The 21,932-nt window shown below is 33.1% G+C and overlaps 2 protein-coding genes across 2 annotated transcripts; both read right to left on the bottom strand.

Annotated features, from left to right (window-relative positions):
- Nucleotides 1–341: 341 nt before the first annotated feature.
- Nucleotides 342–4,777, bottom strand: LOC108471879 (receptor-like protein EIX2). The gene is made up of 5 exons (XM_017773425.1): nucleotides 4,767–4,777; nucleotides 4,127–4,413; nucleotides 2,102–2,298; nucleotides 1,156–2,051; nucleotides 342–1,095 (listed from the first exon to the last, which is right to left on the bottom strand). The coding sequence occupies exons 1-5, from the start codon at nucleotides 4,775–4,777 to the stop codon at nucleotides 342–344; spliced, it is 2,145 nt and encodes a 714-aa protein (XP_017628914.1).
- A 2,890-nt stretch (nucleotides 4,778–7,667) lies between these two features.
- Nucleotides 7,668–10,934, bottom strand: LOC108471880 (receptor-like protein EIX2). Its single transcript, XM_053022235.1, has 2 exons — nucleotides 10,260–10,934; nucleotides 7,668–8,340 (listed from the first exon to the last, which is right to left on the bottom strand). Exons 1-2 carry the CDS (start codon nucleotides 10,872–10,874, stop codon nucleotides 8,200–8,202), a joined length of 756 nt encoding a protein of 251 aa, XP_052878195.1. The 5' UTR covers nucleotides 10,875–10,934; the 3' UTR covers nucleotides 7,668–8,199.
- Nucleotides 10,935–21,932: the final 10,998 nt, after the last annotated feature.

Genomic DNA, 21,932 nt, shown 5'->3' on the forward strand with positions numbered 1-21,932 from the left:
TGCTTGTTGGGATTTGTCCTGTCAAGTTGTTGTAGGACACGTTGAAGTGATTTAAGAAATTCAAATTAGAGAAACTTGAAGGGATTTCACCATTTAATTGATTTCTCGACAAGTCAAGAGATTTAATGACTGTAGCTCAACGACACTTCCAAGTTCTTTTGGGATCTCTCCTATGAGTCTATTAGTTGAAAGACATATGCTCGTAACAAGTCCTAGTGTGGAACTATTTTCATCCTCTCATCGTTTCAGCATTAATAATGCTCTCAAGTAAAAGAAATTAGTACTGATACTTGACCACTGAAACATATAGCTATTTTGGTTGCTTTTGTTAGCCATTGCAATCAAATTACTAAAACATTTGGAATAGCTCCTGAAATGTTGTTGTGGCCAAGGTCCAAGATCTGAAGAGATTGAAGTTGACAAATTTTTTGAGGAATGTGGCCATCAAAGTTATTCGATCGAAGGATTAGAATCTCAAGTTTTGAGAGCTTGTCCCCAATCCATGCTGGTATACTTCCATTGAAATGATTGTCACTAAGATCAAGCGTAATCAACCTCGTAGAGTGTTGCAATGTAGATGGTAATTCTCCAAACATGTCATTGCTATGAAGGTTTAGCACGAAAAGACTTAAATGTCCCAAAGAAGGTGGGATTTTCCCAATCAATTTGTTGTTTTCCAAATTTAAGTAACCCAAACCTCGCCAACGATTCCAGCAATCTGGGATTTCTCCAGAGAGAAGATTTGTTTCAATGGCAAGAATTCTTATCGGTTCAGTTCTTAATGAATTACAAACTAATTCAAAAAGCGGACTTGAAAATGAATTATTTGACAAAATTAAAAATTGTAAAGTTGGGAATACTCTTGGCAATGCGCCTGTGAATCGGTTTGAACTCAAGTCAACAACGTCTTTCACGTTCAAATATGAAATCCCTCCAGTAAGTCGATTACAGGAAAGATTTACATATTGAAATTGAGAGGACAAGTTCAAAAGCCAAGTGGGCAGGATATCCAAAATTCCTGCATCGGAGATATCTAAAACAGATAAATTCTTTTGGAATTTTAACCATCTAGGAAACTTCGGGCCAAGTTGCCATTGCCCCAATTTGATAATTCAACATTGAAACAGTGGAATCCAGCTTGAGTTTGGTTCAAACCTGAGCCTGTTCTGTGATGATGCTAGAGTTTTCAATCTTGTAAGATTAAAAAAATGGGTTTCTGATACAACTCCTTCCAAAAGGTTACGCCCCAAATTTTGAGTTTCTAAACTTTCCAGTTGACCAAAACAGCCTGGAAAAGTACCATTTAATTGAGTTTCTGAAACATCAAAGAACTTCAAAGATGATAACTCCCCAATTGACGATGGAATGGAACCAGAAATATTGTTTCCAGCAAGCGACAAGTGAGCTAGGTTTTTAAAGTGCCCAAGTTGATCAATTAAATGGCCAAAAAGATGGTTATGTGCCATGTCCAATGACTCTAAGCAATCCAAACAACATCTAGACAGACTCAGAAGGATTTCTGATATGTCTTGATAAATTTCATTGCCCGAGAGATTAAGGAATTGAAGATGATTTAAACTAAATAAAGAGTTGGGTGTGGATGAATTGAGTGAGTTCCCACTAAGATCATGAACTTCAAGAAATGAGATGTTCCTAAAGTAATCTGGAATTGAGCCTTCTAAAGAATTGCCACTAAGATCAATGGACACAAGACCATGAAGACCAAATATGGACATAGGTACTGAAGAAAAGTTGTTCTCAGAAAGATCAAGAACAACCAGTGATTTTGTAGAATTGACACCGATAGGAGACGGATCGTCTTCCAAACTGCAAGCTGGCAAGTGCAACTCTAACAATGAAGGATGTTTGAATGTTACCTGCAGCCAATAAGTTGCTTTACGAAGATCCGCATAACTCAAATCAAGGTAATGCAAGGAAGAAAGTCTAGAAATCCATTCAAGACTTGTAGCTTCGATATCCCACCAGTTATTACTTCGAAGATCAAGATACTGCAACTTTGAAAGATTCCCCAAGTTATGAGGAATTTCTCCCTGGAATTGTGCTCGAGAGAGGTTAAGAAATGTTAAACTCTCCAACAAACCGAAAAATTTTGGATCTGTATGCTGGTGAAATTTTTATTGCTCAAGTCCAGGGAACTGAGATGATTCAACTCCAGCAGTGAAGGATTTATTTTGCCTCGTAGTTTTGACCGCTCGTAAGCTTCCCATTCAGCTGGTGGTGCATCAAAGTCAGGGGCTGAAAGAGGAGCAGCAGCCAAGTGCAGTTGGTTGACGTGGCCTGTTGAGTTATGGCAGATGACACCGATTCATTTACAGCAATCTCCACCTTCAACCCATGAAGATAGCTTGTTTGAAGGATCAATGAGATCATTCTTCAACTTCAAAAGAGCTTCTCCCTCACTTACAATACAAAGCACGTTGGACTTGGAATGACAATGTTGAATTATACAAGAATGATATCTCAAGAATACTGCTTTAGCATTAACAATGACTTATCTTGAATGGAGAGTAAACACATCTTTATATAGCTGAAGTTAACCTTCATAGCTACTGACTAGCTACTTTAACAACTATTAACAGCCTGAACTAACTGACTAACCACCTTTAGTTAATACTCTAACAGACAAAAGCTAAAACAGATGGCTACAATGACAAAAAGAAATGGAAATAAGGAAATTGAAACAGGAGTTGTCATGGTTGCAATTGCTTAGTATCGACCATTGCTAGCAACTCCAAATATATAGATCAGTATTCTTAGCTAAAACAAAAAATGCATTTAAGTGATAATAATAGATCGGAAGTTTCCTTTCAACGGAAGTAAGGCGAAACAGAAAAATATTGTCCATCAGGCACATGGAATTTTCTTCCAAGGTCCAAAATTTCCAAAGTTGAATTTTCCACAAGGAGCATTTATAGTCTGTTGAATTTCTTTTTATACAACTCAGATTCGAATTCAAACTATTCCCAAAGAAAGTAAACACCCGACCAATATATTACTGCTTGAGGTTCAATCTGTTAAATTATTTCTTTTTGGGAAGTTCTAATTAACTGCATTAAATTTTTGGCCAGCTCATATTTGAACAATATTTATTTAAATCTATTTATTAAAATGTAATTAAGCTATTTAACATAAAATTTTCAGGTTTGTTAAATCAATGGTGGCTTACCTGCGCCGCTTCTTTTCTTTGGTCCATTTGGTTGGCTCACAACGAGCTCGTATTCAATAAGAAGAGATTATCGATTGATGAAATTAAGTTTCTTGCTAAGCTTCACTCTTTTTATTGGGTAAAAGCATCCAAGGAAGGGTGTATTGTGATTGAATCCCAATGGTGGTCGATTCCAAGATTGAGTGTGCCGTGTTCGAAGGGGGTGGGACCTAGGTTTGGGATTGTATGGCATGCTCCTCCTTGTGGTGTTATCAAGTTTACCGTAGATGGAGCAGCGCGTGGAAAATCTGGGCCTGCTGGTTGTGGAGGGGTTCTACGTGATCACAGTGGTAAGATTTTAGTAATTTTGTCAGGGCTTTTGTGTATTTTGGAGTCGAAAGAAGCCGAATTGAGGCCAATTATATTGGCTCTTGAAAATGCACAAAAAATCATAGTGGAATCAGATTCTAAGGTGGTGATTTTGTGGTGTACAAGTACTAAAAGAGACCATGCAAATATTGACATGGTTTTAAATTGATAGAAAAATTTTGTACGAGTTTGAATGTAATTGTTTTTTTTGCATGTTTTTAGGGAGGCTAATAGTTTAACGAATGCGCTAGTTAAAGGAGGCATCGATAGATGATCAATGTTTCGTGTTTGTTTGTAAAACTCAATTCACTGTATTGTTCCGTGTGTTTGCACTTACTAATGTTAATAAAATTGATTTTTCTAAGCAAAAAAGAGAAAGAGAGAAAGTAGGATTCGAGAGAAAAACAAGATATCTAAGCTTAAAATTGACTTTAATCTTGGTTGGTAGCTACATTAATGGAGCTAATTCAAAGGCATTAAAGGTGCTAAATCAAAAGGAAGTATATGTTGTGACAAGGAAGAAAAAGATTCAACGTCCACTTAAAGAAGAAAAAATCGAAGGGTTAGCTAAAGGGATAAAGATAGCCTTACTTATGCGTAGGTCTGAGGCATTAGCTATCTTTTCTTCAACCCCAAACTTGGTCAAGGTGTGGGCTCGTTGTTCCACCTTTAGTTCCTTCCCTTTCTTCGCCAACTCCTCCTCCTTCCGGGCTAGGGTTTCTTGGGCTAAGTCTCGCTCAGTTTTGTACTTTTCAGCCTGGTCGCTCCAGTACTTAGCATCATTCCGGGGTTTCTTCTGATCGGCTTTTAGCTTCCACTCAGCAGCCTTGACTCTGTCCTCAGCAGCCTTAACTCTCACTTCAGCAGTGCTAGATGACCTATGTGTATTAATTTTCTAGAGTTTATATAAAAATATTAAAAAACCTCTCAAAAAATTTAATTTAATAATTTTACAACTAAATTAAAATTTGAATTCAATTGATAGAAAACACCAATTATTCAATCAAACTCTTTTACCAATAGATAAATATGTAATATGGATTTAAATTATTAAATTAAAGAAATATTTTTTTCCCAACAAAAGTGTATATGCGGAAGAAGAGAAACAAAAAAAAAAAATCAATTACTCTGCAAACTCTTAACTGTAGTATATAGAAAGCATGGTACCGACCATTGCTAGCAACTGGGAATATATAAAGTTAGCCGAAACAAGAAAATATTATTCACATACATTGGACCCATATTTCCAAAAAAAGAAAAAGGCATTTAATTGATAGGCTGATGGACATTTCGTTTCAAGAAAAGTTTCTAATTAATTGCATTTAGAATTTGGGGGCCCCATATTCTGACTATATACAGCTTACCCTGTTTAGTAATTATGAAAAGAACAAAAAACATAAAACCATTAAAGGAAAAAATTTAAGTAAGTTATAAAAATAGTCACTTTTGTTTATTTTAGGTTATATTTTAGTTATTTATGTTTGAAATATTATGTTTTAGTCATTTATGTTATTATTTTGTTACGAAGTGATCACTCTTCCGTTAAGTTCCGTTATTTCCCTAACGGTAATCATACATGATAGTCTAACTAGATTTTAAGTGCTAACTTAAATTTTCTAATAGGATGAGAATATATTTTTATTAAATAAATTTAATTAATTAAAATTTTAAACCCTAAATCTTAGTTAAAAACCGTTCATTTCCCCTTTTTTAGTTTTCTTTTCAATTGACTAAAAAAACTATTATCATCAAAAATTTGTATTCATGTACAAAAACAAAAGAGGATTCAATGGAGAGTCCAGATATGTCTTCTTCATCGATAAATTTATGTTCTAAAACTTCAAATGAAGTGGTTGTCGACAAATAAGAAGATGGTAATCGTTTTTGTTCCTAATCATTGTATTTTCCAATTCTTCACGTTCTTGAATAATTAATTTTTCAATCCAATTTTTTCTGATCTGAATCAGCTTGTTTGTTCACATCCCTTTGTGGGTATCCCTTTTTTCTGATCTGAAATTCTTTTAGTAGTTAATATTCATATCAAGAATTTTAATTTAGGGTTTTCATTAAATAATAAAAAATCCAATCTTTTATTTTTCAGTATTAAATAAAAGAGATAGAGGAATGCAAAGAAGACATACCTCTATCTTAATGAAGCAGTTAATTTGATTTCAACTATTTTGATCTTAATAATAGTTTTTCCAGTCAAATGAAAAAAAAAACCATTGAAAAAAAAAAGAGACTGAAGAAAAATTAAAAAGAGGAGATGAACAATTTTTTTAATTAAGGTTTAAGTTTAAAAATTTTAATTAATTAAATTTTTAATTAAAGATCTATTTTCATCCAATTTAGAAATCCAAATTGACATCTAAAATCTAGTTGGACTGCCATGTAGGATTACCGTTAGAGAGATAACGGAACTTAACTGTAGAGTGATCACTTCGTAACAAAATAGTAACATAAGTGACTAAAACGTAACATTTCAAACATAAGTGACAAAAATGTAACCTGAGGCAAACAAAAGTGACTATTTTTATATATTACCCAAAAACTTATATTAACAATTAAATATAAAAAATCACAGATGTAATATGAATTTCAATTGAAGAAATAATCTCCATTTTCATTTTAAACATTTCCAACAAAAATTGAGCTTTCGAACAGGGGCGAAGGCAGAACAATTTTTTAGGAGCTGAATAAAATTTAAAATTTTTATTGTCTATATCTTTATAATTTTAAATGATTAAATTAAATTTTTAAAATTTTAGGGGCCAAAGTATAATTTTATCTTTACTAATTTAAAATTTTTAAAAATTTAAGGACTTAAATAGAAATTTTACATTTTAAGAAGAGAAATAAAGTTGACAGCCAATTTGGGAAGGAAAAGATTTAATAGAAAAATTTTAATATGATTTTTAAATTTAAAAAGTATAAGGATTTATTTCCTAGATATACAAATTTAGAATATTTTAACCTACAAATTTTAACGTTATAATTTGACCTAAAACTAATCAATCCAATGTAAAACATGAATAGAAAACCATACTACTAATAAAGTTGTATTCTAATAAAGCCAGTCATTTTTTGTTTTCTCTTTATAATTTTATTTTTAAAATAAATAATTGTAAAAATGACTTACAAATTCTTCAAAGTAGAGTGTTGTAATAAAGCCACAATTTACTCTTATTTTTTTCTTTTTAGAGTTGAGATTAAAGTTTACTTTAATAGAATCGGATTCAAATGAAGACTTAGTACAGGAACCAAGGTGAAGGGTTTGATGGAAGTTAAATTATTGGGTCAAAACAGATGGTTTGACGTGAGGTTTTTTCGGAAATTTCAGTGATGAGTGAAAGATTCAAGCTTTCACAACAAAGAAAAATATAACAGCTTTGGGTTCTTATCAGCTTATCCTCCTAACAGGATGACAAGTTAAAAGGGGAGTCCAAACCTACCCTACAAAATATATCTTCGTTAGGTAAGTGACAGAACGTTGGTATAGAATATAATAAACATTAATCATTTAGGATATAGGATGTATTTAAAATTTAAGAATATTATATTATATTTCAATTTTATTATTTTTAAATTTTGTAAAATTAGGTTAACAAGTGCCCAAGGTTGTCACCGCTGTATAAGGGACATGAACCTCTTTCAGAACATGGTGCATAAGGTGAATACTAGATTGATGCAATATCCATATTTCATAAATAATTCCAAGAATTAATTCAAAACAAGACCTCTATGGTTTAAGAATAAATTCAAATTAACTAAGTCATTCGTTGCATTGGGGTACTCCAAAATCAAAGTGATATGGGGTAACATCCAAAATAAGGTAATGAATAGATAAGGGAAAAAATGTTTTGGATTAATTATAGAGAGGTTCCTAAGTTTTCGTCAAAAGTTAAAAGAAAGTGTTATGTGTCATCATTCAACTAGCTAATATGTCACATAAACAATTCATTAGTGGATTAACGAAATTTTTAATGGTAATGACTAATTTGATCAATTATCTTAATTAGAGTGACTAAATTGAGAAAAATATTTTAAGTGTCTAAAATAGGACATACCCTATTTTAGAATGACCTTGGGTGTAGTTTACCCTTATAATTTTATACATGTCTAAAGTTAGTAATTTTGTTTTGAGAGAAAAAAATTCATTTATGAGAAAGCCACAAAACAAAAACGAATACAAAGAGGAGAGAGACTACTAAGCCCGAGCCAACAGGCTCACCCCGTACACCCGAACCTATCGTCCACAATCCTCATTCGTATCAACATAAGACATAATTTCAACATTCTTCAAAATAGATACAAGCGGAAAAGCATCCAATTACGTGTGGGTTGCATATAACAAAGCAGCTCAGGCAAGTGAGTGGGCTACCTTATTAGCACATTGATGAGTCCAAAAAAAAGACAGATGCTAAAACTAATCTTTCAGCACTAGATGATCATGTAGCAGTACACCTAGCTCAGATGCATCAATTATACATGTTTTTTTCCGTCAAACTACATACCCATAGCAGCCCAAAACACATACAGCTTACCACAGATTTGGTCCAGCTTTCGATAGTATGCAATCCTCCAAGACCTACTAAAAAACAAGGGAGCCACTACACTCCAAAATCCCAATACAAAGCCAAAAAAAATGCTGACATAAAGCCAATTCACTTTACTTCCTTTATTTCCAACATCAGTTGGAATACTTTTTGAGGTGCAGTTCTTAGTGAGAGGAGGTCCGCAAAGATGATTGCCCACATAAGACAAGTTTTCAAAGCTTTGAAGCTGAGTGCTTGTTGGGATATGTCCTGTCAAATTGTTGTAGGACACATTGAAGTGATTCAAAAAATTCAAATTGGAGAAACTTGGAGGAATTTCACCATTTAATCGATTCATTGACAAATCAAGAGATTCCATTAACTCCATGTTGCCAATGTTGTGAGGTATATTTCCTGTTAGGAGATTCCTAGAAAAATTTAAAGACAATAGTCCAACGAGAGTACCAATTTCTTTGGGGATCTCTCCTCTAACATGATTAGCTGAAAGGTCCAAGCTGGTAACAAGTCCTAGTGTGCTACCATACTCATCCTCTCGTCCTTTCAACACCAATAATGCTTTCAAATAAAATGAGTAATCAATGAAATACGGTGTAGAAAGTTCATTATTGATTTTGATTTTTGTGGCCATTTCACTTAAATTACTGAAACATTTTGGAATAACTCCAGAAATGATGTTGTGGGCAAGGTCCAAGTTTTGAAGAAATTGAAGATCACAAATTTTGTGAGGAATATGACCATCAAAGTTGTTTGATCGAAGGCTTAGAACCACAAGGTTCGAGAGCTTATCACCAATCCATGCTGGTACACTTCCACTGAAATGGTTTTCACTAAGATCAAGCATAACTAAACTCCAAGAATTTCTCAACGTGGAGGGTAATTCTCCAAAGCATGCTATTGTTTCGAAGGTTTAACATACAAGGATTTGTATATCCCAAAGTAGGTGGGATTTTCCCTGTCAAATTGTTGTTTCCTAAATTTAAATAAGCTAAATTTTCCCAATGATTCCAACAATCTGGAATTTCTCCAATGAGTAGATTTATATCAATGTAAAGAGCTACCATCTCCTTTAGTGATGGATTACAAATTAATTCAGAAAGGGGTCCTGAAAATGAATTATATGACAAAAATAAATATCTTAAAGTTGAGAGTACTCTTGGCAATGGACCTGTAAAGCGGTTGGAACTCAAGTCAATACAGTTTGTTACATTCAAATATGAAATCCCTCCGGTAACTTGATTATAGGAAAGATTTAAATATTCAAATTGAGTGGGAAGATTCACAAACCAAGTGGGCATGACGTCTGAAATTCCTACATGGGAGATATCCAAAGAAGACAATTCTTTTTGGAATTTTAACCACAGGGGAAACTTTGAGCCAAGATGCCAGTGACCCAATTCAATAATTTGACATTGAAATGGGGGAATCCAACTTGAGTTTGGTTCAAATCTAAGCCTATTGTGTGACGCCTTTAGAGTTGTCAATCTCGTGAGTTTAGAAAAATGGGTTTCTATAACAACTCCTTCCAATAGATTATACCCAAAATCTAGAGTTTCCAAACTTTCCAATTGTCCAAAACATAGAGGAAAAGTACCATTTAATTGATTTTCTGAAACATCAAAGTATTTCAAAGATGATAACTCCCCTATCGATGATGGAATGGGACCAGAAATGTTGTTTTGAGCAAGGGACAAGTAAGATAGATTTTTAAATTGTCCAAGTTGATAAGTTAAATGACCAGAAAGTTGGTTATCTGCCATATTTAATGACTCTAAGGAACCCAAACAACATCTAGACAAACTCTGTAGGATTTCTGATATGTCTTGCTCAATTTTATTACTAGAAAGATGAAGAAATCGAAGATGGTTTAAACTATACAAGGAGTTGGGTATGGATGAATTGAGAGAGTTCTGATGAAGATCAAGAACTTCAAGAAACGAGATGTTCCCAAAGTAATCAGGAATTGGTCCATCCAAAGAATTGAATATAAGATCAATGGACACAAGACCATGAAGACTAAACATCGACTTAGGTACTGAAGATAAGCTGTTCCAAGAAAGATCAAGAACAGCCAGTGATTTTGAAGAATTAACACTGATCAAATATGGATCATCTTCTAAAACGCAAGCTGACAAGTGCAACTCTAGCAGAGAAGGATGTTTAAATGTTACCTGTAGCCAATCAGTTGCTTTAGAAAGATTCGCGTAGCTCAAATCAAGGTACTGCAAGGAAGAAAGTCCAGAAACCCAGTGAAGACTTTCTGATTTGAGATCATTACCTCGAAGATCAAGATACTGCAACTTTGAAAGATTCCCCAGGTTATGAGGAATTGCTCCCTGAAATTGTGCTCGAGAGAGGTTAAGATATGTTAAACTCTCCAGCAAACCGAAAAATTTCGGGATATGTATGCTGCTAAAATTGTTATTGCTCAAGTCCAGGGTACTGAGATGGTTCAACTCCAGCAGTGAAGGATTTATTTTGCCTCCTAGGGCTGACTGCTCGTAAGGTGAAAGAGGAGCAGCCAAGTGCAGTTGGTGGACGTGGCCTGTTAAGTTATGGCCGACGACACCAATCCATTTACAGCAATCCCCTCCTTCAACCCAAGAAGATAACCTGTTTGAAGGATCAATAAGATGATTCTTGAATTTCAAAAGAGCTTCTCTCTCACTTGGAATGCAAAGTAGGTTGGAATTAGCATCACAAATGGTAAAACAGATAGCGGGAATGAGAAGAAGAAAAGGGAAAAAGGAAATAGGAAGAGGAGTAGTCATGGTTGCAATTGCCATGGCTCACAACTCTAAATATATAGACTAAACTTAGCTAAAACACAAAAAATACATGAAGCGCAAGGAAGTTTCTTCCAACAAAATGCATTTAATTGATAATAGTCCGTCGAAAATTTGCTATCAAGGGAAATTTCTAATTAATTGCATTTAATTGTCCATAAAATGTAATATGAATTCTATTATTAAATTAAAAAATGTATGCTATCAAGGAAGGTTTTTACAATACCCTAAAAGTCTATGAAGAAGTCCCACTCCCACCTTTAAGACTTTTTAGGTCTTAAAAGCGAAAGGATATAAAAAAATAAAAAAGAAAAAAGAAAGAAAGAAAAGAAAATGGTTTCCAAGTTTCGTGTTGATTATTTGTTTATATCAAACTATAAGTATAATTTTGAAGGTTAAAATATACTTTTAAATTGCTATACACTTTTATATATTTGGATTTTAATTTCGTAATTTTAATTTCAAGAATTTATTCCATATTATTGTTAATTTAAAATTTCAGGTTCAATAGTTATTAACATTAAAATTATTCTATTAAATATTCACTTGATAGTTCTATAACAATAAAATTATATTAAAAATTCTAATTAAGATAAAAAAAAAACACTTGTTGAAACTCAACTAAGTTTATGGAATAAATCTCACTCCCATGGTTTACTTGCTACTCAAATTAGCTCTCAAAGCATTTTCATTTAAGAAAAATCCACGTTAAACTTGATAACACCACAAGGGGGAAGCTCAGGGACAAAGCCAGAATAATTTTTTAGTGGGGCCAAATGAAATTTTAATTTTTTATAGTTTATATCTTTATAATTTTTAAAGGATTAAATTGAATTTTTATAATTTTATGGGGCCAAAGTACAATTTTACCTTTACTAATTTAAAATTTTTTAAAAAAATTGAGGACCTAAATAACAATTTTTTATTTTAGAGAGGCGAGAGCCCATGCCAGTCCCTAGAGTCGCCTCTGGGGAAGTGTGTAGTACAATTCAAAAGTTATCTGGTTGTCAATTATCCATTAACTTTCATTATCTCCTTAACAAAATAATGGCATGGGATGTTGGTTCACGTGGTTAGTAATTAAGTTTCTCTAAACTATAGTTCACATTTAGAATTTTTTTAACAATAATTCTAAAAAAATATAAATTCATTATTTATTTGATAAAATTATAATATTTTTAAAATATAATTATACAAAAATTAAAAATTCAAAAAAATCATAAAATTACCTAATTCCAGGAGTACCCATTGGAAAATTTACATTATGTTTTATATTATATTAGTTTCTTCAAACCAATTATATGTTACAAAATTATAATTAAAATAATTTTATAAAATTAAAAGTGAGAATATTTTTAGAATGATTATAGGTGTCTTTATTCGTTTTACAATCAGAGTGTAACATCACGAAATAAGGCCTAAGAGTTTTGGCCAACGAACCTTTATTGTCTATTAAGGGCTGAGATCGATTGGTTAACAATTAGGGATCGATTTGCGAAAAGGATAAAAGTAGGAGTATTTGAATAGTTATTTGTCCAAAGAGTTAAGGAAACAATCTCCTTCCTTAAATGAAACAGAGTCATGCATGTAGGACTTCTTCTGTCATTAGGAGACCCTTACGTTCTAAACTATCCTAGTTACATATGAATTTAAATACTACCAACAAAGGTTTTAAACCTATATCATACCAAAACCCTACCATTAGCCAAACCTTCATTGAATTCTTTCTTTATGTTTTCTGTCAAGTTTCTGCAAATAGCCGGTTTTTCTTAAAGGCTCAAGGTAAGACTCTGTTTCTCTATTGGATTAGACATTTAGAAGTAATTTTAGAACTTTTAAGAAAGTCCGCAACAAAGGAAACTAGGTTCACCAAAAGACTAGCATATGTGAACCTAAGCTTGCTTGTGTTTATAAATGAGTTTTAATGTGCTTAGATTGTTAGTGATTGTGTATATTTGTGAAGTTGCAAACCTGACAGAGTTGTCTACAAGCAAAGACAAGGGAAAGGCAAAGCTTGTTTAAAGCTTTCGACAAATTGGTGAGTGTTCAGGGATTGCCACTTGTATGTGTGAACCATAGTGTTAATCAGGAGCTTAGGGACTTAACCTAAGTTCCGAGAGTAAGTTTTCGTTAAAACTCTGTTTTATTATTATGTTTGAATATGTGCTTTTATGAACAATGATATGTGAGCTCTATGCTGCGAGCTGGTTATTAAAAGTATTTTGCGAGCTCTTTATGAATTGTGAGCTCTATGTTTAAGTAAATGTTTTGATACTATAGTTTTTGTAACCGTTGGATAGAATGGCATGCCATAGGATTATGAGTACTCACCTTTTTGTTTTATGGTTTGGGTGAGAGGCCTTGGGACAGGTTAGGAGAAATAAGGGAATGGCGAGTTAAGCTCCATTCATTGAGATATACTGGTGTGATGGAAAGTGTTAGCTTAACGCTACACTTATGAGATATGTCAAACTCTTTCAGTTAAAGAGGGGAGTCATAAAGAGATCTGCTTATCCAACAGAAAAAAAAAAAAGAAGTGAATGAGATAGTGTTTTTCCAAAATATTATGTTTTACTAACTTATACTAATTGACAGAGTGTATCTGCAAACCAAACTTTGCGTAAGTATGGTGAACCCAGTTTTCAAAACAAAAAGCTTGATAAAACTCTAGTTTAACTTATGTTTTTGTGCATGCTATGTCATTTTTCTGTTCATTGACTGAGTTGTCCCAGTATGGCTTAAACCGAATTGGCAGCAATTAAACCTGCTTGGAGTGTTGATGACAATGGTTCTTCGATGGTTGAGTAATGAAAGAATTACACTCCTACTGAGACTCTACCAGAGAATTTAATTTTAGATTAATTATTCCAAAAATAATATTATTTTAATATAGTTAATATTAAATTTAATTTAATGTTTATATTGTAGATAATTATTCTATTAACTTAATAAGATCTAATATTAAAGTGATTAAGTTTAATCATAGTTGAACTCTCTAAACTTTCCTTATATAAAGAAAGCCTTGGGTTATTATTTTTTACACACTTGAATCCAGGAGAAACTTGTAGAGAGAAAATTTTCTAAAGAAATTATTTTAGAAAATTTCTAGAGATATTTTTCTTATTTACAACTCAGTCTAAAAGTTTAGAGAAATTGTGAAATTACCCCACTGGTAATGTTTGTGAAAGTTTTCTAATTCGAAGTGAGCCCACACTCGATAGACTTGAGCCTCAGGATAACGGAGAAGACTACTCAGTCGAAGTGTTCATCCTAGACAAATAAAAAAAGGTACTGTTTGATTAAGTATTTATTACTTTAGATATAACAACCAAGTTCTTATTTTAGAAAAAAAAATTAAAAAAGTCTGGTTTTTTCCTAAATTTATTTTTCGCTGGGTTTTTCGAACCCGATTTTCCAACATTGTAGGTGTCCCTTGATGGTCCAAGGACACGTCTTTTTCACCGATCTAATGGAACTACCCTTTTATGGTTTCAACGTAATCCTTGGAATGGACTGGTTAATTGAGCATAAAGCCAAGATAGACTTTGAATCGAAACAAGTTACTTTACGGTGAGGTGATAGGATGAAAGTTGTTGTGGTTGGAGAGCTAGCCCAAGTTTTTTCTAATATGGTCTCGACAATTAGAACTGAAAGGATGATGGGAATAGGTTGTAAGAAACTAAGGGTACATGATTTTCGCACTGTTTTGGATTTTCCTGATGTGTTTCTCGATGAGCTACCTATTATACCACCAGATCGCGAAGTAGAGTTCAACATTGACCTTCATCCTAGAATTGTGCTAGTGTTGATTGCGCCATATCACATGGCACTGGGAAATCTTAAGGAGTTGAAGCTTAAGTTACAAGAGCTGCTCGACAGAGACTTCATTTGACTCAATGTTTCTCCTTGGGGCTCGCCAGTTCTATTTGTGAAAAAGAAAGATGGTTTGCTAAGGCTATGTATAGACTATAGACAACTTAACAAAATGACCATAAAAAACAAGTACCCATTGCCTTTAATCGACAATTTGTTGACCAACTTCGAAAAGCTACAATGTTCTCAAAAATTGATTTAAGATTAGGATACTACTAACTTAAAGTGAAGGAGTTCGACATTGAGAAGACAATGTTTAGGATTCAATATAGGCATTATGAGTTTTTGGTTATGCCCTTTGATCTCACAAATGCACCAGTGGCATTCATGGACTTGATAGTTCCATGAATTTTTAGATCGATTCGTAGTTATTTTCATAGATGAAATCCTATAGTACTCGTGAACTGAAGGAGGGCACAACATCTATCTGCGAGCTGTGTTGCGAGTACTACAGGAAAAACAACTATTTGATAAGCTGAGTAGTGTGATTTTTAGCTACGCGAAGTATCGTTCTTAGGACATGTGTTCTCAGCAAAAAGAATTCATGAAGACCCAAGGAAAATCGAAGCAATTGTAGAGTGGAAGACACCAAAGAGCATTATGAGGTTCGAAATTTCTTAAGATTAGTCGGATACTATTGATGGTTTGTTGAAGGGTATGTCGTCCCCTACACTTTGATTTTTTGTCTTGGTGGAAGGCATGGTAAGCATCTCTACCGTCTCACTACTTTCCAGATTAGGCATATTACCTAGAGAATAAGGCTCAGCTCGAGCCCCTCTATGACGTCCACCATGCCCTCGTGTACCACCACCTCACATACCACGTGTGCTCATTTAACTTATCTAAAGTTCAAAATCTTAAATTTAGCTTAGATTATTTTTAAATCCTAACTCTAAAGTTTAGTAGAAGCACTTATCTTAAAGCAAAAACTATTTTATTCTATAGTTTTTAAAGCTTAGCAATTTTACTAAAGTAACTACAGTAAGAGTAATTATAGTAAAAATTTTCTTACTTGGATTGGCGTTGGAGTCTCAAATTCTTTTTACGAACTCAAACATCAAAATTAATCAAAATTTGAATTTATTATTGTTAAAAATAATTTTCATTAAATTTTACCCAAAAATCACAGCCTGAGTTTCAAACTTGGCTCTAATACCATCAAATCTAACACCCTAAATTCATCATAGATGTTATGACCAAATCTTGAAGGTTACATTAATAAGTTGAAACTTTGGTCATTTATTTTCAAAATGTATCTCTTTCCAAAACCGAAAATAAGAGATTTTATAAAAACTTTCCTCTACTCTTTAGTAAGAGAATTTGCCAATCATAAAAATGTATATGTGCAAATTTGAAACATCTACTTAGAAAAATTAATTTTTATAAAATCATCATGCTACGACTTTATTTACTTGCTTTGGAAAACGCATAGTCCCAATTAAAATTTTGTAGCAGAAAGTTTCTTAGAATTGTTTAACCTTGAAAATTGATTGTTTAAGTTAAATTATTAGAAATTGTGCCAATTTTAAAATAACTAATTAAAATACTCAACAAATCCCAAAAACCAAAGTTAAAGTCTTAAAAATAGTCCAATAGTCCATAAGTCCATAAAATCTAAAATAATTTTTTTTAAAGAGTTTAACATAGAAAAAGTGAACTGAGCTCCCAAGCACTTCCAAATCCTAAGTTTGAGGATTACCTGAAAAATATTTATCAAATAGAGTGAGATATGAAGCTCAATGTGTGCCTTGGCCCACAAGCTAAAATCACAAACAGAATCATACTTAGATACAAACACTAAAGTAGATAGATAAAAATTACACATGCTTAGCATGACATAATCAAACAGAATAAGCTGACCTTCATCAGCTACACACTAACTCCAACCAATCACAGCAAAAAAGGCTACAAGAACTCATCCATCCATCACATTATAATGTGATTCTATGCCACTCAGATAATATATAGCTATGTTTTCAGAATATATATTATGGGTGTAATGCCAGAATTTGATGGTCATTAAACTAACTATAATTACGACAAAGGCAACTTCACATATCGAACAATAGTATAGCTATGGTGAGCAGGGAATATCGTATCTACGGGGACTAAAAGTACTAGGAATTACTAATTTTATATTATTTAGCTGACAAATTGATGAGATTGTTTTTAATCTAAAATTAACTAAACTAATTTACTAAGAATGCAACAGAGAATGAATTAAGAAAATAATTGAAGATAACCAATGAGATAGACAATACCCAGGAAAGAATCCACCTAGACTTCACTTATTATTCTGAATCTGAATTAAACACTTGTGTCTTGATCCGTAGAAATCCCTAAATTATGTTAATCTCTTTCGAGAGTAAGAACAACTGACTCTAGGTTGATTAATTGAAATATCTTTCTAATTAAAACCCCTATTGTCGCATTAACTCAATCTATGAATTCCCCTATTAGATTTGACTCTAATCCGATAGATTTATGTCATTCTATTTTTAGGATTGCATGTAACTCTACTCAATTATGCTAGACCTACTCTTAAATAAGGACTTTTGCTCCATTAAAATAAGCACATTGAACATGAGTTAATATCCTGAAAATATTAAAACACGAAATAAGCATACATAATTGAGAACAAGAATCAAGTATTTATCATGTAAATCAGAAATCAAATAATAAGATTCATCATAGGTTTCATCTTCCATAGGTATCTAGGGAATTTATTTCATAATCTTGAATGAAAACATCTCAAAATTAGGATAACAACAAGACATAAAGAAACTCAATAGAACTTTGAATGAAATTAAATGGAGATCTTAAATCTTGAAGAAGATCTACTTCTGAGTTTATTCTGATGGCATTCTTCGAGTTTCTTTGATCTTCTCTGCATGCTCCCTTAGATCTTCTCCTAATTGATATTTATAGACTTTAGAATGCTCAGAAAGACTAAAAATTGGGTTTTTCCGCGTATTTGGGAAGTAGGGTGCGATATCAACACGGGCTGGCACATGGGCATCTGGCCATCCCGTGTAGCTCACACAGCATGTAGCCAGGCCGTGAGGATACTAGAAACAGCTCTATTTGTCTGATTTTGGCTCGTTTTTTGCTCATTTCACTCCCTTATGCTTATCTAAGTATACAAACATGAATTTAGAGGATTAAAATCATCAAATTCACTAATTTACATAATAAATCATCCAAAACTGCATCAAGAATGAGATTAAAAACATGTTACTTTTATGGTTTATCAGAATCATATAATGCAGTAAAACTGTAACAACTCGTTTTTAGTCAAATCAGAATAGTGATTTCGAGACCACAAATCCGAGGTTGAAATAATCATTTTATTATTATTTTAATGTTTACAGCATGATAGTGTGTTTGTGTGAAAATTTCACTAAGAAATTGTATTCATTGAATACTTAATTTGATAAAAAGGACTAAATCGGGTAAAGTGCAAAAGTGATTTTCTAATAGTTAAAGGTATTAAATAGCTATGAAAATTTAAATTAAAGGTCCTTATGTGGTAACTAGCTCATTTATAGAGTTAATGGACAAAGATGGACATCTTTTAATGGCTTGAAAGGTTATTTGATTAAGGCTAAATAAGTAAATTAGTTATAAATTAATATTAAGTAAAAGAAAACCAAAATTTCACTTTCTCCATCTTCCTCCTAACCAAATTTAGACCTAAAGAAATACCATAGATAGAGCTTCAAGGTTCGGCCAACATCTTTTATGCATGTAAGTTATTTTTGACTCAGTTTTTAATTATTTCTATATTTTTGAGATCGTTGCAGCTTAGTCTAGCTAGCCTAGGGACTAATTTGAAAAATTGTTAAAGGTTTAGGATGTTTCCATTGCTGAATATGTATGAGTTTTAATCATTGGTGATAGATTATGAATGTTTGATGATAGTTATACAAGTTTTGTAAAGTGATTTTTGAGAAAAATGTCAAATAAGGATTTAATTGAGAAATATGAAAAATTTTGTGGGTAAATTGTAAAATAAATGAAAAATATAGGCTGATATGTGTACTAGGAAAATTCAGCTAGCATGGGTTGGTATTAAATTGCATGAATTTGTGATTTTATGAAATAAGGACTAAATTGTAAAAGTTGTGAAATACTATAGGCAAAAGTGTAAATGTTCTTTAATGAGTGTTTTGTATTAAATTAAATAGAAATCTTATTAAATAAATTTATTTGATATTATATAGATCAATAAAAGCGAAATTCGAGCTTAGATCAGGGAAAGAACAAGATTTTGGATTAATCGATTCGATTCGCCGTTTTTGCATGCGAGGTAAGTTTGTATGATTAATAAGCTTAATGTTATATGTGTTTATATGCTTAAATATTATAATTGTGATATTACGACACTGCGGAATCTATCGACAAAGCATTGAGACAGTGAGAATCCCGATTGAACCTTAGGAATAGATAGGATACTAGTGCCATGTCATTAGGGGTTATTGTGATTATGTGATCTGGGTGCTGGTCCTGTACGTCCTACTGGTGGCTGAGTATACCAGCATGTGTTGGGGTTACTTAACAGCTTGTGTGAACAACACTATGTAGCTACGTCTTGACTGACAGCTTGTGTGAGCAGACCCTTTGATAGCTCGAGAGTGAGCATATATGTGATATGAGATTGAGATAGCATTGGCTATGTATGTGGCACTTCGGTGCGAGATTCTTGAGTATCCAATATTATTCTGAATGGTACAATGGGAAAAGATGATGGTACGAGGATATAAGCAATGATACGGATCAGCTCAGGTACTTGTGATAAGTTTGGCAAGTAAGTGATAATTGATAAGTTTATATGAAAAGTAAGTGAAAGTTAATGAACTTATACATGTTACCAATAATTATGGCAATGGGAAAATTTTTGAATTAAATGTATTACTTATGTTGTAACATCCTGAAATTTGGGGTTAGAAGTTTTGAGGTTTGTGGTTAAGGTCAGTGAGTGGGTTGAACATTTGGGTTCAATTTCGCATTTTAATGTCAGAATGGGCCTGCTGGTCAGTGGTTAGTTGTGTGTTAGTGTATCTCTAGGTCTCGTGTTCGAATATCTATGAATGTTTTTGTTATTTATTGTTTTATGTTATTTTATTTTGTCTTAAAAAGAGAAGTTAACTTTTTAAATAGAAAAAAATGTTTACGTTCTGGAATTCTTTTACTTTTCTTTTTCTTTTCCATAGTTCATCTTTTTCTATTCTTTTCATTTTTATTTCGTTTGCTTCTTTTGTTTTTCGTAGCCGTCAAAGGAGATCATCCTTGTGCGTTTTGTTTTATTAGATGTACTGCTTGATATCATGTTCTAATGTGTGTGTTCTGAAACGGTTTAACTTCGATTTAGAATTTTAGTGAAATTTGATAATGTCTTGTGTGTTTATGAAATTGATTATTTTAAGTGTCATATTGTTATTGATTTGCAAGGGATTTTGTATGTTTTGGCTTAATTCTTGGTTACCAAGTGTTGGGAATTGTCTCAACATCAAAATCACGAATTTCGAGCTATTTCAGTGTGGTTTCGTGACCACACGGGTGGCCACAAGAGTATGTGCCCCACATGGGTGGCTCACACGGCCGTGTGAAATTGGGAATTAGGGTTTTTGAGCTAATTTTGGTGCCACACGGCCTGGCCACACAGGCATGTGACCCACACGAGTGTGTGAGTTCTCCACACGGCCGTGTAGCCTCTGCTCTTTATTTTTGGCATATTTGGACAATGAGTTACACGAGCGGCTCACACGGGCATGTTTCCCCTTCACAGGGGCATGTGGGGCCTCCACATAGGCCTGTAGACCCTCACATGACCTGGGCACATCTACACGGCCATGTGGTCCTATTTTGCAGAATTTTTATTTTGAGTCATAAATTGTCTGTTTTATGTTTTTGTGTAATTTGACCCTCGGTCAAGCCTCGGTAAGTGTATTTGGGACTTGGTTTATTTTATTCGTATATATATTTGTGTATTTATGGGATTTAATTTTATTGCTCGTTTATGTGACGAATAAGTATGAGTTTATTATTTTTGTCACAACTATACATTTGAATACAAGTGTGATTAAATTTGAATCTGTTCAACTGGAAATGCTAATGTCTATTTCTGTATAATATCTGTATAATGTGTAAATTGTTGCATAGCATAAAAATTTTGGGATCTGGCTATGAAGAGAAGGAAGACATAATTAGCAGTTTTAACTGTGATACTTTTGTACAGTGGTTTATCACACTATACTATACGTATATCAGCTCAACTGTATATAGTTACTTAAGTGGCATAATTCCACATTGTGGTGTGTTGGGTGGATGAACCTATTATGGTTCTATACGGTGCGTATGGTGGACGGGCCTACCATAGCCCTTATATGGGGTGTTGGATGGATGAAGTGGTGTTTGGTTGGCGGGATGGAATTTTGAATTATGCATATGTTCGCATCTGAATATACGTCTGTCTGTCAGAATATTTTGTCTGTTGTGTGAACTTTTGGTTATTGACAATATAGCTAGTGTCATGTATATGATCTGATTATTGTGTATGACTGAAAAATCATTTCTGTGGTTTGATATTATACTTGACATACCGATTGAGACTTTAGTAAGTGATATTTTTATACATATGCTTGTCTGAAGTATTATTGTGTCACTCCATCTGTTGTTGTCTGTCATGTTTCAGACTCACACTGAGCTTGCATAGCTCATCTCTATAGTGTCTTTCCTTTTAGGTACTTTCCATGTTTGGAGCTGGACTCGGTATACCGGAGGTCTCAGAAAGATATGGTTTGATTCGGTTAATTTTAAGTCGGTTTGTAAAACGATTATATAAATTGTGGTACAAGTTTTTATGCTGCACTTTTGTAAGATGTTATTTGGACTGAACTTTAGAAACTGTGGATTTTATTTTTGAATGTTTGACGTCGGTTTAATATTGTTTCAAACATATAGAACAAAATTGGTTTTCGTGGTTTGAATTAAAGTTTTTGTTTCCGATCACTTCGCTGATCAATGTAACCTCTGAGATTCGGTCTAAACTTCTAGGCTGGGTTTTGGGGTGTTACATATGTTCTCTAAATTGTGAATGTATTGGAAATTATACTTATTAATCATATGAGCTTACTAAGCTATAAAGCTTACTCTGTTTATTTTTCCATGTTTTATAGAGATTTC

This window comes from Gossypium arboreum, chromosome 11, assembly GCF_025698485.1.
Source record: "Gossypium arboreum isolate Shixiya-1 chromosome 11, ASM2569848v2, whole genome shotgun sequence".
In the NCBI taxonomy this organism is placed as follows: domain Eukaryota; kingdom Viridiplantae; phylum Streptophyta; class Magnoliopsida; order Malvales; family Malvaceae; genus Gossypium; species Gossypium arboreum.